The 26,287-nt window shown below is 35.4% G+C and overlaps 1 protein-coding gene across 19 annotated transcripts in view; it reads left to right on the top strand.

Moving 5' to 3' along the window:
• The window catches only part of ikzf1 (IKAROS family zinc finger 1 (Ikaros)), an 82,243-nt gene extending 57,110 nt beyond the window's left edge, over positions 1-25,133 (top strand). For 4 of the 19 annotated variants that reach the window (XM_039736448.1, XM_039736453.1, XM_039736455.1 and 1 more), the window contains 5 exons: positions 4,051-4,149; positions 4,286-4,453; positions 13,460-13,573; positions 17,642-17,776; positions 21,986-25,133. In XM_039736448.1, coding sequence (XP_039592382.1) covers positions 4,051-4,149; positions 4,286-4,453; positions 13,460-13,573; positions 17,642-17,776; positions 21,986-22,710 — 1,241 coding nt within the window. In that variant the 3' untranslated portion in view covers positions 22,711-25,133. The remainder of the gene's footprint in view (positions 1-4,050; positions 4,150-4,285; positions 4,454-13,459; positions 13,574-17,641; positions 17,777-21,985) is intronic. The other 15 variants (XM_039736452.1, XM_039736462.1, XM_039736451.1 and 12 more) reach the window with 12 other exon arrangements.
• Positions 25,134-26,287: the final 1,154 nt, after the last annotated feature.

Raw genomic sequence — 26,287 nt, 5'->3', positions numbered from 1 at the left:
GGTAATTTACTTTGTTTGGCTTATCTAGAAGTGTTTTGACATTTCCGTCTATTCACTTCTGCTGTTGGTGTAAAAGGGCTATGAAAGGTAATCCATAACTTCCAACACTCAGCTTGCTCTTCTAAAAGCCATAAGTAGTTGAGTCAATCTAGTTTGCCTCTGCAGTGCTTAAAGTGGTGATGCAACTTTATAAAACTTCATGTGCCATAAGCCTCCATCGTTTTTCTATAACCACAATGGTGCACTGTATCCCTTCTTTAATTCTACTTTCTACTCCCAGTTTGTATCTCTTGAGGATTTGACTCCCAAGTGCCTAAGCATAAGCCAGAAGATAACAACAGTTCCAGAATGGCTAAAACCACTAGGCATCTCCTCCAAGCCCAGCTAAAGTTAGGGTGCATTCTTATTGACATGTTGACCATGAACTGGTTTGTCATTGCCTACTATGCCAAATTATTGTTGAAGCATTCTACTGTTGTCAGTCTAGGGAAAGGAAAAGGGCAAGTAGCCTGAATGAGAACCTTTGTACTCATTCCAGCCTATGCAGTCCCCTGCAGTCCTGTGGAATTTGATCCGAACCCCTTGCTTTCTCTACAATCTACAAAGGTACAGACACCTTCAGTCAGTCTGTTAGATTGTTTAGATGCAAATTATTTTGCAGCCCAATATTGGGATTGCAAAAGAAACCACATCAATTATCTGACACATACTCCCATGCCAGACTACCTCAACCAGTATTATCTCATGGAATATCCAATAGTCAAGTGATCCAAGGCAGCAACAGTGAGCTCTTCTTAATATACAGATATTGACTGATGTCTTTGTTAAGGAGGAAATCCATCAGCAGCCATTTGTCAACCAGCAGAATAAAATGTATTCTCCTTGAGAACACAGTGTCAAAAAACTCCAGAAACTGCATTACCAACGTTTGTGAAATGCACGTTTAGATAAAAAATTATAATGTCCTCTACGGAAATATGATAATGTTAGTATTGCCCCTTAAAGCTTAGTGAATTAGTGAACTGTAAAAATTCCTATTTAGGCCAAAGGAAACAGATTGGTAATTTTCTTGTATGTAAGGGGAAAAATAACGATTGTTTCATTGTACTGAACACATCCTGCTGCGTTGGTCAACTCTACTTCAGGATCATGTTGGCCAGAATCCGTAGTAGGGAATAATTTTCCAAATGCTAATACAAATTAAAAGCTAGAAGACAAAAAGGGACTTGCTCTCAGGATAATTTTTGACTGTTGGAGCTTTATGATTCATATTCCAGATAAAATGTTTGCCCGAAATATTATACCACAATTATCAAGAAGGTATAAATAAAAAGCGCTGTGGCACAGTAGCTAGTGACCTATTTCCTCACACCTCTAGAGTCATAGTTTTAATTGCCAGTCCATATTTTTTGAGCTTATAACTCCCCTCTATCTATGTGGATTTTTTATCTGTAATTCCCTTTATTTACATGTGCCAAAGGTTTGCATGTTAGTTTAACTGGTTAATCTAAGATGGACATGATGGTGGTGTGTGTGGGCACACTATTCACAACCATGTTATGAAAAATGTGGTTTCAGAAAAAAAGTAAATATTTTGCAATTGACCCTAATTGTTTTATATACTATAATTTCACTATCTTCTTGAAATTATTTGATTGCAACATTTTCTTTTATAGCCAGCTGTAATGACTCATTATAATACCTAACCTATACAATTACGGCCCACATTTGTATTACATTTATTAATATAAAAATTACTGTGTGTATTTACATTGAAATATTCAATTACATCACACAAGGACACGATAGATAGATAGATAGATAGATAGATAGATAGATAGATAGATAGATAGATAGATAGATAGATAGATCATATGCACTCCGGTATATGTTGCTGCTGTGTTTTCATACATTTAACATTTGCCAAATTGCACATAGTGCATAAATCTTCTAAATTTATCTTATCAACTAGGGAGTTAAATGCATGCAGTAAAAGGACAAAAAAGACCTCTCCTGATGAATACACCTTTAACTCTGTATTGCTTTTAGTTACAGAAATATGCTACAATTGTTGACACGATTTTGCTGAATTAGAGAACATGCAAAGTAAGTGACTCTATCAGAGTAACAGCACAGTAAGTGAGCAGTGAGGGCAAAACCACATAATCTAACATTCTCATACCTGTCAGTCTAATACAGAGCTGCAGGGGATGAAGTCCATCCCAGCAGCTTTGGATATGTAGTCACCAGTTCGGGAGAGGATGCTAGCTTATCACAAGGCTGATGCACGCACAGTGAACCAACAACCTTGGGGATTACAGTCCACTGCATTAGCAATTACTCAACCACATTATCATTACTCTTTGTTCCACAAAATATTCATGTTCTGTATTCCTCAGGCTGTGGCTAAGGTGAGACACTAGCTAACGCTGTGCTACATCCTTAAAAATGAAATGGTTATTTTGCCCTATGCCTTCTTCTCCATCTGTTCCAATAACAAACAAACAAAATGACTCAGAATAATTTCACTGAAGTTTCAAATGTCAATCTGTAGATGTTCATACTATGTACAGTTTTTTAGTCAAAGGTTTTTTTTTGTTTTTTGGTGACGTAAAACACTATTCAGTGAACAAGATATCCATCACAGCATATTTTTTTAGTGAATGAATATTGTCTAGACATTAGAATGACAGATACTCTAACATGCATCAGAATGCAGCAATGGAATTTATCATCTTATATGGTTTTAAAGCTAAATCCTAAAGCTGATTTCTCCCTTTTTCGAATGTAACCCAAGCAGAGATTGCAACATAGAAGCATAAAACAGAATACATATATCCATAATTATGTGAACTTTAATGTTTCATTTTCTGAAAAAAGGTTATTATAAATCACCTATTATTTCACAGTAGCATCTAATAAATACATTTAAAGATAACCCAGTGAGTCCTGTGATATAGGCTACTCACTACAAAAAAAGTGGTACATAGCTGTTCCACACATGTATCTCTAATACTAACATATATACACACATGGATACACAATAAGCAAGACTGTAGCTTCACAAGAATTGTACCTCAGCTCCATCTGTACGAAGCTTACATATTATCCCCGTCTACCCCTAAAGTTCAAAGAGAGGCTTGGTATTGCCTCCTGCCTTTGCTCACTGTTGCCGACAAGAATTGGCTTTGCTATTCCACAAACCTTTACTTGTAAAACTCAGTTCCAAAATAGATGGTTATGCATAAACTTAAAAGTGAAGGTTATATCACTTACAAACACACCTAGGCAGACACATACACACACACACTTATATACTGAACATATACACACACACACATACTGTACATACACACCAGTCTATATACAATATACAAATTTGTTCACCCAGAGATTTTGGACTGTTAAAATGGAAACACACCCATTATATAGAAGTTCAGAGTTGATGGCCCACATGCTAATGGAGGCGAAAGCGAGTTTATAAAAAGAAAAAGAAAGTAAAGCAATGAGAATGGAAATGCAAAGAAGTTATTATAACAGTTATAATGAAGTAGCATTCATTTAAATACAGAGATGTGCTGAGGTGAAACTGTGATCCTGAAATGCATTTTTAATGAGTATCTTTTTTTTCTTTCTTGATTTTTTTCCCCTGCTTCACTGGCGCCTCTTATTTTATAGACCCTTTGAGAGCGAGAGAGAGAGAAAAGTCACATTAAAAATCTTCCCCCTAAAATGCCACAACACGCAGAATTGGATATTGGTTTATTCCAGAACTGCTGATCAGGAAGAGTGGCTTTTCAACACAAAATGTTGCTCTGACTTTATTTAAATGAATCTGAATTTGCATTGTGATGTGCCATTCTGATTTTAAAGAAAAAAATTAGATTTTCAGATCAAATTGACCCAGGCAGTGAAGCATTAAGAAACTGGCAGGTTTAGTCTGAAAGCCTCTTGTTCTATCATCCCAGCCGCCAGCTAGGAAAGGCAGAGATCTCCCTGGTTATCAGATTAAATTGAGTTTCTGCGTGTGTATCTCATTGTAACATGCAGGTGGGCAACTAAGACAGTGGCCATGGAGAAGTGAACTGAGGATGAGTAGAAAGGCAGAAGAGCGAGGGGGAGTTGTGCCCACCATTCTACATTTTAAGGGTAGGGCATTTCAGTACAGGCTGGCATGCTATTTTGTGTCTATCACTATTAAAAGGTGACAGCTTATTTAGGAAGAGACTCTTCCCAAAACTACCTAAGCTCTCTGACACTCACTCTTGTTCTTTGTCTCTTGTAGGGGAACGGCCATTTCATTGTAATCAGTGTGGTGCCTCATTCACTCAGAAGGGCAATCTGCTCCGTCATATAAAGCTGCACTCTGGTGAAAAGCCGTTCAAGTGCCATCTGTGCAACTATGCCTGTCGTCGCAGAGATGCCCTCACAGGTCACCTCCGCACTCACTCTGGTAGGTCAGATTTAAGAAAAAATTAATAAATAAAACTTAAAATATTCATGCCTTTTCAGTTGTTGTCCTTTTATATGAGGAGTGACAGAATGTAAGAGTGGAGTAGAAGTTTCTGTCAAGCCTTCCATCATATCTCCTTACTATTTTTGACCATGTTTCATCAGTGTAGTATTTATGTCCACAACATGCTATGAAGAAAATATGTTTTTAAATTTTATTGTGATGCTGAAAAATAAACAAAAATGCATAGGTTTAGATAGGGGACAGCATATTGAGTGCTGACTGGAATGGCATGCAGTAAAACTCTTCTTCCTAGTCATAATGGATCCATTATGTCACTTTTACTGAAATGTTGGCATGGAACTTTAACATTTCAAGTTGGTCTAGTATATTGGTAATTTCCCAGAAAATGCATGTTTATAGTAAAGAAGTCTTCTGAAGAGAAAGAGTGAATAAGCTGCAGAATAGTGGAGGTTGTCGATGAACGGTAAGGTGCATCTTGTTGGAGGAAGGGGAAAGTGTGCTCTGTAACAGCTATACCTGATCAGCTTCTCAACAGTGAAGAACATGCACCTGGATAATCATATAAATATTATTATATCATAGTATGTCTAAAAAGTATATCTTCAGATTAAAAAATAGGAAACTGGGTACTACTTAAACAGGTATAAGCTGCATGCAGTAATTAAAAATAGACTTGCGTAAACTGATATATCTCCTACAGCCAACAGTAATTTTGTAATTTGAATACCTGCTGTTTAGTAAACAAGATGAATAAAATACTTTTATAACATAAAGCACCTTGCTTCTAGGATTAACCTCTGGGAACCCCAGAGCCTTAAAGTTCTCTGTACTCTTAATGAATGGAAAATAAAATTTATTCACTTAGAAAGCCTTATAAGGCATTGCCTTAAAGAATAAAACCCTTTATCTAGACTAAGTCACTTCTAGAATCACATTTAAATATGCATTTTCACAATAATGGAAGAAGACATGTGAGCAACATGTGAGTGAATCACAGAACATGAATACACAAATGCACACTGCTGCAGCTTATGGATCAGCCTTGTTTGACAGGCTGCCACGCTGACAGCATCTGAACACGGCTGCATTAGCTGAGGATATAACCGAGATCGAGACTGCGTATCACCAAAAAACGGCCCCGCCCAAAACATCCAGCTCCTCCCAATCAGAAGGATGCCCTGAGGACAGTGCTTGAATTCAGCATCAGCTCAAAGACCGAGACGTGGACTGTATAGAACCAACAGCCAGCCCCGCTCTGCACATTGAGCCCAGTTCCATTCTGCAGACGCTGTGAGGTGTACTTGGAATGGCGGCACAGATAATCGGGCGTTAGCCAGTGATGCGCAACTGAACAGAAGGGGAAACCTGCATTTTTAGATAATTGACTAAGAAAAGCATTTGCATAGCTTTTGTTTCTGGCTTAATATTGTAGTAACAAATGCGTGGTCATGAAATGGCAGAAAAGAGTCTAGTGATTCAAAAGTGATCATTTGAAACTTACATAGCATGTTTTCTAATAACCATAATTGTCTGTGAATCTTGATCTTGGTGTATTAATACACAATATGTTAAAATAAAATAAAAACCAAGAGCAGCACATGACCTAGAATACATGTTATCCTTTGCTATTACTAATCTAAAAACTAGTCAGTTACTCCTTTTGAAAATTATAAGAAAATGATTGAAAAAAGCATGAAAAGTGTTGACCACCTCACACCCTATAAATAAACTGACATCAACATTTGCCTAATCATATTCTATCCTGTCCCAATGTTATAAGCTGTAGTTTATGATACAGTATGCCCAAGATATACACTAGAATCCACTGCAAAAGTAAAGAATACACAGTATGTAGAAATTATAGAATTATAACAGAAGCTGTTTCTTTACATAGTGGTTGTAGTTAGCCTCTTGCAGACAACACACGTGTGCATCACAGGGATGGAGGAGTTGCAATGAGAACTCATAATGGATAGCAGGATGAGATGAAACAGCCAAATGTGGAGTAGAAATAAGTCTTTCTTTGAAGTTTCATACATAAGAAAATAAACTAAATAGCTTAAATAATATGAAAGCTTGATCCTGATCACAAACAGCAAGCTAAATATAGAAAAGATGTTTAAGAGAAGTTCATGAACTCTGTTGAAACAGAAAAGAAAAATGTTGTTCGTTGTGTGGTATCATTGTTTTTCTGTTCATTTAGTGTCCTTGCTTAGAGAATACCATACTGTATCAGTAGAGGCAGCTGTCAGTATGTCAAAACTATATTGAATGCCAGTATTACACCTTTATAAAAATCTAAAAATGTGAATATTACTACTTGTCACTACCTCTGTTTTCAGCCAAATAGTGGGAATAGTATTAAAGGATTAAAAAAATTAAATAAAAAATAAGCTTGGTATTTTTCAAGTTTCACTTTGCAAATGTGATATATATGCATTTACCATGCAACACTGTGTTCTAAAGTTAAATGTTTTGTATAAATGAAAAAATATTTTGCCCACACTGGTGCTTTGCAATGGTGGCTGTGGGGCATGGAAAATAAAAGCAATGGCAAATGCATATATACCATGTTTGTGAAGAAACAACATTGACTTCAAAAATACCAAACATACTCTTTAAGAAGGCAAAAAAAAAAAAAAAATACTTGATTTCAACAACTTTCAAAAACTAACTTTGAACACGAGGTAAACAAATTAAAGTTTGCAAAGACAGAGCTCTCACCTCCAAAAATAAAGAGAAATGCCATGTGTAATTTGGCAAACCAACATGGTTCAAAAAGCTTAACAAACAAACAAAAATGATAATAGAACCTTCACTTTAAGCTGATTATTTTTAATAATGTGCAGTGTAACCTTAAACTATAGCCCTCCAAAGTGGACAAAGTATTCTTCTGTGCCTCTTTTTCATTAAGTGCCTGATTTTTTTTTTTTTTATTTGCTTTATCTTCTTATTTTCTACATTGGTCACTGCAGCTTGACAGTGCTTCTCAGTTTCCTTATGTTCTACATAGTAATATATTTACCTTATCCATATTCCTTAACAAACTTTCCAAAATACCTTAATTTTTGAAGTACCTTAATAATAATCAGAAGATGCATGGAAAATACATCATATCTACTGTATATGTCTAATTATATGGACCATTCTCTTTAATCTGTATTTTGCATCATCCTTTTCATGGATGTTTTAGCACATTTTACATATCTACTTTATCATGTCTCTGTTAGGCACTGTATAACATGCAGTTTAATTGGGGGATGCAAAAGACTATGGAAAAATTTAAATCATCTGCCTAATTTTCTGAGATTATGATTTTTTTCTCTAGTACTCATCTTGTTAAAACAACAAAAGACCCCCCACCTAAATTTTGAATATTAAAGGCTACACCTCACAAGCACCAGTTTAGATAATGAAATCATATTCAACTTGCCATAACTAGAGTCCCTGAACATGATGAAATCACTTTTATTTCTTCTCAGAATTCTACTAAAGCAGTTGCTTATTATGTCAATTCTCTCATCATTAGTATTTTTTCCATTAATCTACTCTTTATTTTACTGACTGATACTGTGATCTTTTTTATACTTCAGTACAATTTTAAAAATGAATGTTAATGTGAACTGTATTACTATAGAGCTAAACATGTAGCTGCCTCAGTAATGACACTTTTTATGTTAGCCACTTCATGAAAGTACCTTAATATAGCTGATAACTGTTAATCCTTAAATAATTAATATTAGTTATCATATACCCCAGTGTGTGGGAAACAGTTGTTTCTGTGTTTCTCAAGGTGGAAAAGCACAACAGTTTATATTTATATACACATTTTAATGTGTGTTAATTTTCTGCATCCTTTATGCCAGTCTTTAAATTGTGAGACACTGACATATATTGGAAATGCATTTTCACAATGATATCGTCACAGTTAGGAGCATTGTGAAAGAAAGAAAGAAAGAAAGAAAGAAAGAAAGAAAGAAAGAAAGAAAGAAAGATCATGCCTTTCCGGATCAAACTGCACCATCACTGAAACAATTTAACCATTTTTTCAACAATAAAATTTGACATCATTGTTTACTGTGATAAAAATAAAATTGTTATATGATGTCCATACTTAATGTCAATTTTAAATGTATAGTGACCTGATTCAGGTGAGGCAATGCTTTTAGAGAGCAGGCCTTTGTCTTTCTGCTTGTACTCATCATGACAACAGAAAGACCACTGTTTAGAGACAGCAGGGTTGTTCCCATCCACTCTTTAAATGTTTCTTATTCACTTACACATTTGAAAACCTTATAAATCTCCACTTATTTCACTTGTCTGGCAAGTACATTTAGTAAATATTTCACCTGCTGGCATTCCGTTTGTGCTGCTCATGTTAAGGATTTTTTTATTTCTGCCTGGAATTTCATCCCACTGTTTACACCAATAATGCATCATTTGAGCAAGGTATTTTTTTTCTAATACAGACAAAAGCATTTAACAGGAATAAAGAGAGGAAATCTTTAGAGCAACATGTTTGGAGTGCCATTGAAACAAAGAATGATTGTTGTTTTGGGCATGAAACTTAAAATGCTGATCTTTGACAAACGATATCACACAATGAATTGTATGATATGTACAGCTTATCATCGACAAGGATCAAACCTCTTGATGGCCATAACACAAAAAAAAACCAAAAAACAGGTGTGTTCTGCGCTTTGTGCATTGCCTCTTAATGATAAACCATAGGGAAATATTTAGACAGTTGGGGACATCTGCAAATTTCACAACATCAGTTCAGAATCTAAAACAATTAGCTAAATTTAGATTGAAGAATAATTGACAGACGGCTTAACAAAGTCAGCTTTGGTACTGTAAGTTCATTCCTGCCACCTAAGACAGAATTAAAGGGAATAACAGCTGTGATTCATCACCATAAATCTTTACAACATATCAGCATCTGTCCTGTACCATCACTCAAATGGTTAAGTAGGCATTTACTCTCATCTTTCTGTCAATTTTGGTAGATGCTTAATAAAGTATTAGAAAGGATTAGAAAGTTCAGTGGCACACACTGTAAGACAGACGTTCATCTTTAACTATGTGACATAATTACCATTTTCTATTCTGTGATCCTGTTTTTGGAAAAAAAACTTCAGATATCATTATCTGGAATAATTTTTTGGTTAAATTTATTTTCTGTAAATTCAAATAGAAAAAAGTGGTACAAGCTAGTTTCCTATTCAAATAGCCAACTCTATATTCATACTGATCGCCATTTACAATTGATAACCTGTTAATGAAGAAGAGTAATGATTAATGTAAGCAATATGAAAGAAGTGAATTCATTTATTCACTAATTTTCTGAAACTGCTTCTCCTAATACAGAGTTGTGGCAGATTAGTCTACTGCACCTTGGCACTATTAAAAACAAAGCAAGAATCTATCCAGTACAGGGTGCAAGCTCATTGCAGGACCCATCTTGCACATAGTTTGTGGAGTGTGGACCTGGGAGTAATTTGGAAAACTCCACCTAGACAGTGACAAGGTTGAAATATAAATGCAGAATTCTGGAAATGTGAGGTAGTAAACTCAAAATAAAGAGCCAATGAGCTGACAGTAAACTAGTTTACCATATATACTAATAATCATCATGCAGAAAAGTCAACAACATATTACCAAAACCGAAAGGCTAGGTAACATTGCACAAGTCCAGAGAAGTCTCATTCTGTGTTCCTTGGCTACTCGCTTCACCATGAGAGTGTATACTTCAGTAGAAGCACAGCTCATTATGCTTTATAGTTCACATGAATTTGAAGAAGGAAAAGACAGATATTCAGTCAGTAATTAGAATAAGTGTTCATTTCTGAATATGTCAACCACACAGAATCATTTGCTTTGGGAAAAGACTATTCCAAATCTGTCAATGTTCTGAACATAATAACTCATTATATAGAACAATACATTTAATAATAATGCAGTAGGCATTATTAGCTATGCAGACAACTCATTCAGCTTTTTATATGTTTCAAAATAATTTTGAAACATTTCTTGGTATGTGTGTGTGCATGGGTTTAGCAGTTTGAGAGGTGTAAATAAGTAGTGTAGGAACACACGTCGTATGTGAAGATAGTGACTGACCAGAAAATGGTTAAACAAGAACAAGATAAGGTCAGGCAAAGCAAGGGGTCAAAACCATGAAATTAGAAATAATCAAAAGCCAATCTAAAGGGGGCCAGACGTTAATGAGAAGTTAGAAGCAAAAATAAACAAATGCTGAAACCAAAAGTACAAACCTAGCACTAGTGCCTACTTGAATTCAGAAACTTACTACAATACATTAAAGAAGACTTTTTCAAAAACTGTAACCGCCAAGGGATGGTGCATGAAGTGACCAACAGGTTTTTATGTTGTAATTTCTTCACGTCATCAGTGCAACGATTACAGTGACATAATGCTTGCAAATAGCATTGTGTAAACGAAACAAAAATAAATGTCAAATTAAATTAAAATAAAAGAATTAACCACACAAATGGAATCTTTGTATTAAAAAACATAAAATGCACAAACTACATGTATAACAATGAGTTCATATAACAAAGACAACTTGAGAACAAATCAGTCAGACTTCTTGGCATGCTGCACTTTGTATAACTGTAGACTGGATTCAGTGCTATACTGGGATCTTTCTTCTGGGACTACAACACCCCTTTGATAACAACCAAAGCCACACAAAAAGAACAGTTTTTCCAAAAATCTTGTTTCTATATCATATCTGCGAAATCCATTTAATTTCTTCCATCAGCATTCTAATTGGAAGACTATCATCATCTAGTTGGTTTAGTCTAATGAGGAGAAAGTGGAGGAGGATGCAATAAATGAAGGGAGCATGAAAGTAAGTTGTAGCCAAAAGATACGCTTCTGACTCAACTTCCTCTTTTCTGTTCAAAATGTTTAGTAAAATTGAGAGTCTCTGACCTTGACTAATCCTTAAAAAATTAAAAACAGTGCAAAAAGCAAATACAGCAAACTGACACCTCCAGAGGCAGCAAAACATTTACCAGCAGAAGTTGTTGTGCTAGCACACTCCGTGCTTGATGTGTGAATGTGTGCTGCAACTGTTAACACCGAAAACGTGGATTAGAAATTAAAAAATCAAACATGTTTCAATTATAATAGCAATGTAAACAGTTAAGCTGCAAATATAACACGTTAGTGTGCGTTCATATTAAATTACAACTGTTAATTCTGAATGATTTAAAATTTAAAAATATATGCATATTCTCAAATATATTTTTTATGTGTTGAAGGCTACTCTACGCTAAAGTCATCAGCAATGGGCACAAAACAAATAATAATTTGAAATTACTGAACGTTATCATTCAAGTATGAGTTGAAGGGAATGCCATACTTTGTTCTCTTACTTGCATGTAGTACGGTATTTGTGAAAGAGAATGAGGAGGATCTCTTTATGATATTCCGACTTTCCTAGGCACAGTACATCTGCAGCTTTCAAGTGACCGCGCTGCTGTTGACTGCTTGTAAAGGAATTCAAAAATCAGCCGCATGCTTAGTTTAATGTGATTTATTTCTCTGCAGTGCATTATTATGTAGAGTAAGTCACATAAAAAGCATGGTCTTTCAAGGGCATCTTCAAATAAAAAACTAAAGTCTAGAACAAAATCCTGAACAAGTCTAATGAATTGAACATTCATTCCCCACATATGCATTATTTTAAAGTGGTAAGAAAATGGATAAGATTATGGAGGTTTTATATTGGAAGTAGAGGGTAAATATCTCTTAATTTGTTAATATATAAGCTGTACTAGCATCTCTTCCAGTAGCTCCTTAAATGAAAGTATTAATAGGCCATTTCTGCCAAGCTCTCATTTTAAAGAACAATTTCCCAGTTTACATTTTAGATTTTCTTTTCATCAGTGTCCACAAGTGCAGATAGTACAAGGGACGTTCAAAAACTTTCCGCACTTTTATATTTTCGTTGGAAACGGTGAAGGCGGGAGGTGTAGTAATTGGGCATTACTAAGTTGGTATGACGCTGGGAAAATTGCCTCGCAAACGAAGATGACTATGTAGAAAAGTGATGTCATTTGTTTTTAAAATTCTTAATAAATAGAGTTAAAAAAAATGCAAAAACTTTTTGAAAGTCTCTCGTATATTTAAATTGCAAACAAAACTGCCAAATGTGTTTTGTAAATTAATTTAACTCAATCATATTGTACAAGTAAAGTTACTGAAAAAAATTGATTTGTATTATTTCAGGTTATGCCCTTTGACTTCATAAATGTGCCAGTTCTTTTAAATTAAAAGAGAATGTTAAAATATTTGCATTTTTGTACTGAAGTAATATTTATAAAGTGAACAGTGACGGGTGGAAGAATTTCAAAGTATATAGCATTAAACCACAGTGAAGAAAAATGTTAAGCAAAACATAACTTTAGAATTGTTAAAATTAAAAGGTAACTATTAGTATTAGAATTCCATTTTTAATGAGACTTTCCTTGGTCAGTTAATCTGTGGTTTACTTTATTAGATAAAATGTACTGTTCAAGTGCTTTACATACACAGACACTAGTGTCTCATCTTTATTCCATTTTCCTTATATGTGTAAAAGACACAACCTGGTTTTATTCAAATGCTACTCAGACAATATACAGCCTACAGGTTTAGTGATGACTGGTGTGTTGAAGATGTTGATGGGTGAGGAGCTATACTGACTCAGTTATATGCTCTTTGTCGCAAGCATGCTTTGCAGCTGGCTCACACACATGAACAAAAATATGTTGAGCAGAAAGTGAAATCTACAATGGAAGGAGATGAACTGTCCTTCTTTCATTGGCTCATCACGTCAAGTCATGTAGGGAGTGCAACATCAAAATGTGAAAGGTTTTTCAAACACTGCACTGTTTGTAGAATGAGGCCCTGTATATATATAAATATATTTTATTTTTTTCATTTAATACTCATTTCTATTTTCGCCAGTTGGGAAACCTCACAAATGTGGATACTGTGGCCGGAGCTACAAACAGCGCAGTTCATTAGAGGAACACAAAGAGCGCTGTCACAACTACTTGCTTCAAAATAACTTGTACTCAGGTAAGCCCTCTGCTAGGAGCGTCAGAATGCATGCAGCATAGCATTTTTGGGTATGTGTGGGAGAAAGGGGAGGAGGCTCTTTATAGCATTCCAACTTTTACTAGGTACAATATCTCTGCAGCTTTCAGATGATCATTTTGCTGTTTACCACAGGTAAAAAAATTCAACAGTCAGTCATATGGTTGCACACCAGAATAAATGTGGCATGCTTCAGTCCCCCAGTAGTCCTTAAACGTCTTCTAACATGTCTGCATTGGTAATTAAAAATCTTTTTCTATTTGCTTCTACACAAACACAGTGAATGAGACTCAGAAACATGTGGGTGGACATTTACTATACTAGCTGACTAAAATCATATATGATAGTACAGCCTGAAGGAAATGGAAAGCTGAGTGAGGCAGAAAGGCCAATGCATTAACAAGCATCTTCAAACACTTACTGTAGAACTGTATTGCTTCCATTTTTAATATGCAAAATACAAAATAAACAAACAATGAGAGGGCTAATGTCTGGATTTAAACAGTAATAATTTCTAAGTAGTAAAGAGCAGACTGCAGATCAAACTAGCTTTTCTCCTTTATTGATTTTGTTTAATTAATGTCTGGTTTCAATTGTCGTTGAAGGCTTACTTTGCAAAGGACCCAGAATGAAAGAGGTTGCAACAAAGCCTAAAGTTATTTTTTTGCTTTTTGTTAAAAACAAATTTCTATACTAAGTATTAAAGAATGTAAACAGGAAACAAATATATAGCACTAAAATGTACAATACAATGACACCAGAACTCCTACCCCAAGTATATCAGATGACTTCATTCTGAAAGAATTCTTAACATAGGTACACCTTACCATTACTATTAAATGGTCTTCATCAGCACCATTACAAACAATAGTTAAAAAAGAAACAATTAAAAAGACACCATTGGATGTACCTTTCCAACAGAAATCCAGCCAGAGAGACATAAACATCAGCCGGGAATCTCCTGTGTGTGAACTTGTTCTCCTCATGTCCATTGTGTTCCAACTTCCTCCCACAGGCCAAAACTTGAAGGTTAGGTGGATTGGTGATGCTAAATTGGCTTTAGTGTGCGTTTGTGCGTGAGAGTGTTCACCCTGCAAGTGTGCCTAATGCTTGCTGGGATAGGCTCCAGCTTCTCCATGATCCTGCTTAGGATAAATGGGTTTGGAAAATGGATGGACAAACAGAATGAGCAAAAAACACTAACTCAGGAAAAATGTATTTTATAAATTAAAAACTTACTGTGGTCTAATTCATTGGGGTTTAATTTACTACACCTGCTGAACTAGCTCTGCGAACGAATATAATGACAGCTAGATAAAGTTTTGAAACAACATTTGGTGTTCCTAAGCCCCACTGTTAAGCTCAGTCTGTGTCTGTTAAAGCATGCATGTACTTTAAAAGTGACAGGAAACAACTACATCCAAGCTGGTGGACAGTGTGTATTCTCTAAAGATATTTGTGCAGCTCTATAAAACATTGCTAGCTAGCACACAGATTGTGAATGGTGAGATGTCATTACAGTTTCACGTTGTGTAGGACACTGAATAGCTTGATCAATGATACAGAAACTTAACTGAGGTGTTACAGTATTACACTTAAGCCTGTGACCCTGAAGTTTCAGGTTCAACATCGTAACCACTAGGTCTTATCTCCTACTTCTGTGTTAAATAAAGAGAAGTGGTTATTTCCTTAGTAACTGGCCACCAGTATAAGTATATTATGCAACAGCCAGGAGTACAGAAGCTAGATATGCTACATAACAGTACTAAAAGAACTACATGGTGGACATCAATGGATTACATGCAACATATTAATAGTATTATGCTAGTATTAGTGTTTGTTTGTATAAATCATTGAGAACCATTTCTCTATTAAATGTTGCATTGTTTGGAAACGTGAGAGCTCTGAACTTGTACTCAATAAAAAGCACTGTACACTCAGAAATTTACTTGAAATGAATCATAAGCTAAATGTAATTTAATTTAATTATCAATAGGTATCAGATCAGATCCTCTATTGTGTGGTCAAGGCAACCTTTTACTGTTTGAATTCTTTAGATAGAGCATTCTATAACAAATGGATGCATCTAACTAGTGTGGAGACAACACTCCTAAGTCAGGAATTGCCAGCTCTGACAATGCCTAGCAAAGCAGTGGAGATGGGTTATGCTTTATTAAAATATTATTAAAATACTCCTATTTCTAAGTCAAATGAAAAATTACCTCCAAAGACAAAACATACTGTTTATCGGGATGGCTGACAAAGTATTAAAAAGCAAATACTCCTAGTTGTTAAAAAAATCAGTGGAAAACTGGCAAATAAATCTTGGAGTCTCCTTCACATATTCAGTGCATTAGATATAAAGTAAGCAGTTTTATGTGTACTTTAATTAAAGTGCTTTCTATATAAAAGAAATACTAGTTAAAAGGGAGTTCAGCACTATCAAGATTTTTATTTTATCTTTATTAGTAATTATTTCCCTAACGACATAGCAGTCCCCAGATAACCAAGAACATGTAATAGATGTAACTTTAAGATAATTGTCAATGTTGCTGACAAATGGTGGTCTAGAAAATATTTTGCAACTTATCATTGCTTTCTGCATTTTAAGTTGACAGATTCAACAATACTTGGTTCATATTTAAAACAAGTTAAAACAATGAAACCATCCACTTACTGTAATGGCACAAAGGTACAACAACCAATTTCTTTTATTTTGTAAAGCATGCATTTTATCTTTGGAGGCACATACAAGACTAAAAAAGTTATCACAAAAAACGACCATCCCAGGTCGTTAGGATGATTTCTTTTATGGTTTAGTTTAGGCATTAATTAGTGGGAATATTCAATTTGAAAAGTCAGTTATAAAGAGGTTCCATGAACCTTTTAAACACTTTCTTTAATCAAACAGTTAGATTTTGCCACCAGGACCTTCTGTTGCACAAATAAATGTGTACATGTGGCTGGGATTTGATGTTTGGACAATTTGCATGTTCTCTGTTTAGTAGCATGGGCATTCTCTGGTAAATTCATGTTCCTCTAAACTGGTTCAGAGTGCATGCATACAGTAGTAGACGGGCAAGCTGAGTAAGATTAATTCTCACTGTGCTGCCAGGGCAGGCTTAAGCTCCCTACAACTCTACACTGGAAAACAGAGTTCAGAAACAGAACTAACTGGTAAACGTTTCCCAAATTTACTTTACTGTTAATGCGTTTTATTGTGGTAGTTAGTGTAATTGCTGAAAAACACTATTATAATTAATATTTCAATTAGCATTTACCAGATACACTGTGTAATATAAATTTGCATGTCAAATACAATAAATTGCAATAACATAATAAAGCAATTGAATGAATGTAGGAAGAAAATAAATGCGTCCTTTTCACAAAATTATACTTTTAAACACAAGGCACCACAGACAAACTCATGCATAAGTAAATCAAACATGCAACATTAGGTTTATATATATTTTCACTCTATTTTAACATAAATAGCAAAAGTATATATATTTATATATATATACTACACTATTAGCAATGTGTGTGTAAGTGTGTGTATGTATACACACACACACACCACTAGTACTGTAAACTGCATTGCAGTTATACTCACTATAAAAGGTACTTATTAAAACAGATGGGAGGAAATAAGTTTGAGAATTACTGCATTTATATAATAGCACACATTATGCATCGGTGTCCCTATTATATCTTTGCAATGTGTATTAGTCTAGAAAGTATTCTTGGGTTCAGCCACATTTTACTTTTGCTGAGTGTACTCCTAACTTACAATTGTCTTCCTTTCAGGGTGCATTTTTCCTTTTTGTTCTCTGGCTAACAATATATTTGCCAGTAATGTCAATGTGTCCCTGCAAAGAGACTCTGATGTGCTGTGCTACTGTAATGGTTAGGACATCACCAGCCATCAAAATCACTGAATGCTGCTTTCTCTTCAGTGAACACCTAGGGTAGCAATAATATGAGCTTTGGTGCATGAAAACTTTATTTTTTGCTGAATCCTAAACTACACATTTCTATTTTGCTTTCCAGTAGTAAAGGAAGAAAGCAACCACAATGAGATGAGTGAAGACTTAAGCAAGATGGGAGCAGAGAGAGCCTTGGTGCTAGACAGACTAGCTAGTAACGTAGCCAAACGTAAGAGCTCTATGCCTCAGAAGTTTGTGGGTAAGGGCTAACCGTCTGCTTAATTTGCAAATATGTTCATCAAAATATGTTTTAGGAAAGCTTTGTTTTATGCTTGCAATAGATCAGTATCATTACAAGATTATCCATTGACTTACTTGTTATAATATTTATACTAGGATACTCTGCCCCCAGAATGGGTGTTCATTCACATTTTTTGAGACATACTGCCATCTCTGTTATTGTAAGGCAGTTTCCTTAGCATGATGACTTAAAAAAGCTGTTACATTTTTATGAAGTAATATTAGGCCCACAATAGACATAACATCCACTGTAGGATAATTTCCTGTCTTATACCCAGTTGTGCCAAAACTGGAACCAACTCCAGTGGACACTGACCAGGGAAAAGCAATTGAAAATGGCTGGACAGATTAATGACCCTTATTTTCTGCAGACAGCCTAAAAATCATAGAGGTGGGATGATCTGGACAGCACAGTCAAGGTACCAGGCTTTCCTAATATCAACAAAGAATTAGTAAAACTCATATTATTTACGGTTCAAACATGGCTATTATCAAAATAATAGGATAGGAAGAGGAAGTTATTTTAAAAAAAAAGCGCTTTAACAAGAAAGACAGAACATTCTCATTTATCATTATTTTTTTAAAATTACATTGTCACGTTTGCCTAATCCAATTAAGAGGTCTTTCTCAATAAATGCAATGCACATAGCACCATTTCATTACAGGACCCTCTTATACACACATTCACGGTAGGTCAGTTTACAACTGATAATTAATCTAAAACATGTATTTCTGATAGTGGAGGAAAATGGGAGCACCTGGAACAAACCCCATGCAGACATGTGGAGGACATGCAAATTCAAAACAGACTGACTGGGCACCCGATTCAAAATCTGAAGTCTGGAATGGACAGCATTAACTACGGTGCCACCGTGCCGCCTAAAGATACAGTCATTTACCAGTAGTTACTTTAAAGCATAAACAACACAGCAGTGTCTCAATGTCTGCTTGGTCTTGTCTTTCCAACCCCTCTCTAAATCATCACAAATTACACCTGCTAACATAACTCAGCTGTTCCACTTTTTACCACCTGTGTCAAGCATAATGAATTTGTTACACTAGCCTTGCTTGCTAACTGAAAAACATACAAGCCACCTACTTCGCCTCACATAAATTGCATACACACTAAGCAATGACAATTCCACAATCTGGCTGTACAGTTATTTTAAATCTGTGTGCTAAAATACTGTATATCAGCTCTTTAAATTAGAGAAAGCAGATACAGTGTGAAGCTTGAAAGGTTTAACCCTATCTATATGAAGAAGTCTAAAAGTTTCTCCTAAAAATACAATTTTCCCTAAAAAGTATAATTTTACCTAACAAATTGGATGCTATGTTGAATCCAGCATTTAATACGTGGCGAGATGTACAACAAAATTAAGTTTTACTGTGACCTCTCTTGAAAACATTGGTTTGCCTTTCTGCTATTGAAAAAGCTATGGCATCCACGTTTGTGGTCACTTTCATAGATCAGTAGCAAAATCAGCTGGCAGAGGCTAGGCAGGATTGTTACATACTTTTTATTTAATAACTAGGAAAGAAAAAGGGCACAAATGGACAATTAAAATCACACCATGTAATCAAAATACTGACACCCTGACAATGTCATATATAAAGTAAGCTGATTGAATAACTCATAGGGATTATGAACTGTACCATTTGGGTCTTCATTTCAATAGAAAGGTTTCCATCTTTTGAAATTACAGAAAACAACTGTAGCCATGCCTTATAAGCTATTTTTCCCAAATAATAAGGAGAGACTAATCCCCTTTCGATATCTGCCGAGCCATCCATCCATTCTGGGGTCACGGGTAGTCAGGACCTCTCCTGCTAACATTAAATGCAAGGCAGGAATCAACCCTAGACAAAATGCTATGGTCTGTCAGAAAGACTGCTTACACACACATTCACTTATGCAGGGCCAGTTTAAAGTCACCAATACATCTAACAACGTTTCCTGAACTAGTTTGTGTATGGTTTGCATTCCTTTTTACTCATGTATATTCATTTCTGAAACGTCACTTCATACTGGACTTGATGGGCGTCTAAACCTTCCTGCCATTTATTCATTTAGTTCATTAAGGAATAATTAAAGTTATTCAAGGAAATGATCCCTTCAGAAAAAATGACTGTTTATTACTGTTGCATTTACACATAACTTACCAAAAAATCTAATTTTAATAAAACGATAAAAAAAAGTTTTAGGTGAAATGGCTTCCTGATGTGCATTCCTTAAATTGTCCTCCAGATCATTTTCTGCCAGCAATGTCAATACTGATGAAATTGTTCCTATTCTCTCTTTACTCTATTTCAGATTTTCTTTTTGTTAACCTTGTTTTGAACGTAAATACTGTAATTCTTTTGTTCAGTTTTGCTCTTTTTCAACATAGTCCCCCTGAGAGTTAATGAAAATTAGCCTTTATATGACTGATAGCACCACTCATAGTTCCACAGGGTGGTGCACTTTCATCCATGGCCTGCCAAGTATTTAAATATCGTTGCTAGGCATGGCACAGCCAGGTACATCTGTGACATAAGAGAACCTGGCCTCACCAAATTAGGCTTTAACATGATACAAGCAGAGTTTTTTGGGAAGCCAAATATTCATGAATATACAGTGTGCACATCCATCTTTTATATATTTGTTTGTGTTTGCGTAAGCACATTGACATTTTATAAAAAATGAACTAAGCTTCTTATAAATTTGTATGCTGTAGATGTTCTTGTTATCAGCTTCAAACCAAGCACAGTCCAAATCCTGCATGCACCATTGTCTCTCCTACGTCTTTTTCATTTACCCTTTCCAGTAAGCTTTAACAAACATTTTCAACATTTGTCTAGTGCATAGTACAGTGAATTGAAATTTCTGTTTTCATTCTCTCACCTGGTAATTGTGGATTTCCTTGTAGGACTCACTTTTAATGTCAGTGACCTTGGTGAAACTTTATCGTCTTTTTTTCACAATTAATCATTATGTCTCTTTGGAACTGCAAGTTGCCAAAAATGAATCAAGAAACAAAGCAAGTGGCACTACAATTGTAGTCCTACAAGTCCTCCATATTTAGGCTTCTCTTTTCTTGTGTTTTAGATAGAAAGAGAACTATAATAGGAAATGAGAACAATTTTCTCTGTATAGGAAGGGTTTGTAAAGAACCCATCAGTATTTGGCATCCAAACTTAATTTTTGGTATGCTCAAGGACAGATATTACTGGATTATTACCAAGATTGTTTCTTTTCCAATCCTTCCTAATGCCAAGTTTAATTTCAGGTATACCTTAGTCAATATTCCTATGTGCATTCTGATTGGATTAACTAATTAGTGAGACTGATCTCGCTGCTAATCTTTGCTGCTGATATGGATTCACCTCCTTAAGATTAGGAAGAATGATTGTGATTCTCGTTGATCGTATATTCTGTGACTGCAGCAAAGCTTTATTTTGTTTACTGTTCCTAAATAATCAAACTCATTTAAATGTTGCTACAGACTGTAGTCTAGCACATGAGCAAAGCTTGTACATTTCTTTCTTCAGACAGGATTACCTCAGTCACTGCTTCACGATTTTTCGCTTACTTGCAACAGTTTCATCTGTTTATTTATTTAAAATGTATTTATTTATTTACTTATTTATTTTTCCTACTATTAAAGTTTTACTCTATTGTCCTATCTCTCTTTCTCTTGGGTGGGGGTTGATTTGATTCAAACCTAGTTTTGTAAAATTTGACCTGCTTGTATGGAATGTTATTTGATTTTAATAAATTCAATAAAATGTTAAAAAAAATAAAAATAAATAAATAAATAGTTTAAATGTTATGCTTCTTCTGGACATAATGCATCTCCCATGACAGCCTTTAAATATTTAACTGTTTGATTTAAACAATAGCTGATTTTATACAGTCTACTTATTGACATGTACAGTACATAATCAGGCTTTCTTAGAAGAGTTTTGATTAGCTGCATATAAGCAACCTATCTGCTGTGTGGTTTGACTAACTATGGGGACTGAAATATGTTGGCATGTAAAATATTGAATTAATCAAGTAGCACATATGCAAAGTGATTTTTCCTAGGTGTGTTCCTACCTTTAAACATGTATCTGTTTATTAATTGCTTAAGTTATCCTACAAATGGCTGTGTGCCTAAAGCATTTTGTTGTTCTCTTGCCACAGGTGAGAAGAGGTTGTCTGATCTGTCCTACGATGGTAATTCAAACAGTTACGAAAAGGATAGTGAATTAATGCAGCCTCATGTCATGGACCAGGCAATCAACAGTGCTATCAGCTACCTGGGAGCAGAATCTTTACGTCCATTAGTACAAACCCCTCCAGCATCATCAGATGTGGTCATCAGTCCAATATTCCCACTGCACAAGCCGCTTCCTGATAACCATAGTCGCAACAACGGCAGTGCTCATGGTCATTCAGCCCAGGACAGTGCTGTGGAAAACCTGCTCCTCCTCTCCAAGGCTAAGTCCATTTCTACAGAGCAGGATGCTTCACCAAGCAACAGCTGCCAGGACTCAACCGACACAGAAAGCAATGTTGAAGAGCGAGCAGGGACCGGGGGGCTCATCTACCTGACTAATCACATTGCACCCCAAGCCAGAAATGGAGTACCGACATTGAAAGATGAGCAAAGCAGACCGTATGATCTCATGAGGGCTGGCATGGAACTGTCAGCTGAAGGCTTCCGAGTCATAAGCAATGATGGTGAGCCAGTGCGAGTGTACAGATGTAACCACTGTCGGGTGTTGTTCCTTGATCACGTCATGTACACCATCCACATGGGATGCCACGGCTTCCGAGACCCTTTTGAATGCAACTTGTGTGGCCACCGTAGTCAGGATAGGTACGAGTTTTCCTCACACATAACTCGAGGGCAGCACCATTTTTAAAGCTGAATGAACATTTTATGCACATAGCCATTTACAACCCCCCACACACGTACAGTGTTGCACATACGCACTTCTTCATAAATGTGTGAGTTTGTGTGCAGTCACAAAGTGCATGGAGTTCTGGAAACATCCAAAGAAATATCACATTTTTGTTGGGATATTTTCTATGTATTACTATAGGTGAAAGTATGGACACCACATCACTTTTGGCATCGCAGAAGAACAATATTAAACTATTCACAAGTGCTCTGATGAACAATGAGATTTATACGTAATCAGAAGAGTTTTTTTTTTAATTTTGTTGGAGGTGTAGTGAGTCAAGATGAAATGTTGGATTTTTTATTGTTGAAAAGAAGACTGCCAAACAGATGAAATGACCAAGTATTTAGCTTGATGCTATTATAACAAAGTTTGCCAAGCTAACTGTGTGTTTTTAACTACAAAGCAACTTTTGATTAATGTAGCACATGTGAAAAAAAATAGAAAAGAAGCAAAAACAGTATTTTTGTAATATGTCAGTCAAGTGCTGGTGTAATTTATACTTTATATTTAAAGATCCTCCAGCTGCCATTTTAATTTTCAGCAGTATGCTTTCATATCTGGATATAGGTTGGTTTAACTTTCTTTTTTTTTTTTTGTATATCTAATAAAATGTAAAAAATTTTGGCAAAATTAAGAAAAAACTGATAGATCATTTTTACAAGGTTTCTCGGGTACTAAGTGATCCTGTGGAAAGTCACAGTCTGCCCACATTAGGCACCTCCTCTTATTTCTTTGGCATTTTACCACAGCATTTGATTTCCTCCATCAATGTGCTGCAGGAAACATCCCCTAGAACCAGGAAATGTCTCATGCAAGGCAGCCGTTAAACCAAATCACTGGCTGAAGACAATGAAGGGAGAAAGTAAAATGGCTCTTTTTTCTACCCTTGATAAGGGGATGATTTGTGTCATTCCATGGATCTCTGCAATATCTCCAAAAGCATACTTTTCAGATTTTTGTTTTTCCTTATTTGGAGGAATTTACTCTTACTTGATATAATAGTTCAGTTTAGGAAGGAGTAATTTTGCATTGAATTATCTTCTCGGTTTCACTTTTAGCCTTAATTATGTCTCTCTTGATTTTCTTATGCATACTGCAGAAGAGGAAACTTTAAAGGGAAGATGAGCGATTTTGGTTAAGTTTAAAAGGTTTAAGTATTATCCTTTCAGTTTATCACTTTGGAAAAGGGTGACTGTTTTTGTGTTTATTTATTTTCTAATCTTTTTGTGCTCCATAAAATGATATTTTACCATGACATGGCGTTATGCTTATTGGCGGCACTGAAGTGGCTTTGTAAAGAATTAATTATGTGTATACATTTATGTGTATCCTGTAATGGCCTGACATCCCATCCAGGATTGATGCCTATCTTTCATCCACTGCTTCGTAGATACTGGAAGCATTGGCTTCCCACAAGACTGTGCCAAGGAAACTGCATTCAGAAGATGAACAAACTGAAGGATGACTTAATACAAGGATGTGTGCCACAATAGCCTGGCATAAGTTTCTGCCAATGCACCTGTGTTGCCCACATGGCTGGCACTGGCACTCACAATTATAAAGAGGAATATAAGTTATCAGAGAGCTTAAAGATGGGCAGTTCAACATGTGAGATTTTTACACTCTGTAGAAATTGTATGAACCCTTTGTGATTTTGATCCCAATTTCACCATACTGTACTTTTGTGAGGAAAGCATATTTATCCTTTGCTTCACCTGATTTTTTTGTCCTACCTAGAGGATTACCTCATATTCTTCTCCTATTTTAGAGGGATTACTTCTGATTTTTACGCCCAGTTTCCTTATTTTTTTCTAACTGCAGATGCATTTTATTTTTTTATTTAGAATAGTTTCAGTTATGTGATACTATAGTTGTTTTATTGTGAAAGCACAAGTAAAAAAGGAACAACATATCTTTAATTTAAAGCACAAAAAGGCATATAACATACAGTATATTTCTGTGTACATGTAGAGCCTTAATAAAGCCATCAGAGTTAGTGAAATCTTGCGGTCACATTTCCATTTAGAGTATTTATACCACTTTGGCAAAGGGATGTTTATTATTATTATTATTATTTTATATTTATTATAAAATGCTTGCTTTGTTCTTTTAATTAAATTCATATATACTGTACATTCTGAACTACACCACAGCTGGAAGATTAAGGAGCACAGCAACAACAAGCAAATCACTGAATGTTTTTCAAACTCCTTTGGTTGAATTTATGTTTGGTATCTCTCTGGCTGTAAGATAGCTTGTTCCTAAGCTCTGAATTTTTTTTTTTTTTGTTTGTTTTGTTTTGTTTTAAAACAGGAAAACTATTCCTTATTTTTGTATGCATTTGTGATGTGGACACTGAATAAAATACTTCTTTAAAAATAGTGGCTGCAACTTTTCATTGAAATGTCTTTGGTTAAACATTATTCAGGCACACACTTTATATACACTTTTTCACTACATATTAGATGTATACATACAGTACATACACGTTATATTGAAGGAAGTTTAAGGCGTGTTCTGAAGATATAATTTTTTTTTCGCTGTCTACGAGCAGGAAATCGATTACTCAAATGTCACTGCTTTTCTAGCAGAATTTCAGTGTTGCATTTGAGTTCACATTGGGTAAGTGGTTGGGGACAAACTTGTACTGACTTAGTTAGAAACAGTTTGAAAATTTTGCCCTAAAACTTTACTGTATGCATTGTGCTAGTAATTAACATTAATTGTAATATATTAACTAGAAATCTAGTGGCTCAACACTCCCTTAGAATATGGTATTATGTATGCGTATCCAGGGCTCCCTAGAAAAATTCGACTGAGGTAAGCAATGCCAGTCAGAGGTGAGAGGGTGCGCTGTCCTTTCTGCGCAGCCCAGAGAAGAAGCACAGTGAGGGCACTCCTACCCAGCCGTGACATACGGAACAAGCCCTGCCCCTTCCAGCCGATCCACTATATATAGTGATGGCACAGAGTCTGAGTCTGTTAAGAGCCAGAGATGCGTACATGAGTGAGAGAGCAGAGGATGAGAAAGCCTGAGGGACTGACCTTAAGTTGGTATATACCTGTATTCAGTTGTTGAATTAAACACCCAATTTGTTTCTTTATTTTTTTGTTCAGTTAAATGGGGTTACCGGGTTGGGACCTCAACATTTGGGACTGCATTCTTTGCTTCTGACCACAAAGGTATGAGGGGAAAGGCATTTTACAGCAAAGCTGTTATTGTCAATTACACCCTTACAAGGTAAACATATATTTCAATCAATGCTTATGTACCCAACATTTAATATAGAGAATATGCAGAGCACTGGCATCATTTCAAATGTATAAATTGACAATGTATTTGGATTATCTGAACAACTTCAAACATAATCTTTCATTAAACGTACTACTTTTAGAAGTAGTAGAACCATCACATGTAGAGTACAGTGAAATTCTTATTTCAATGTCTGATCAACAAGCAATACATCACCAACAACAACAACAACAACAAACGTTTATTTATATAGCACATTTTCATACAAACAGTAGCTCAAAG

This window comes from Polypterus senegalus, chromosome 15 (genome assembly GCF_016835505.1).
Source record: "Polypterus senegalus isolate Bchr_013 chromosome 15, ASM1683550v1, whole genome shotgun sequence".
Classification (NCBI taxonomy): domain Eukaryota; kingdom Metazoa; phylum Chordata; class Cladistia; order Polypteriformes; family Polypteridae; genus Polypterus; species Polypterus senegalus.
This window is presented reverse-complemented; position numbering and strand designations above follow the sequence as displayed.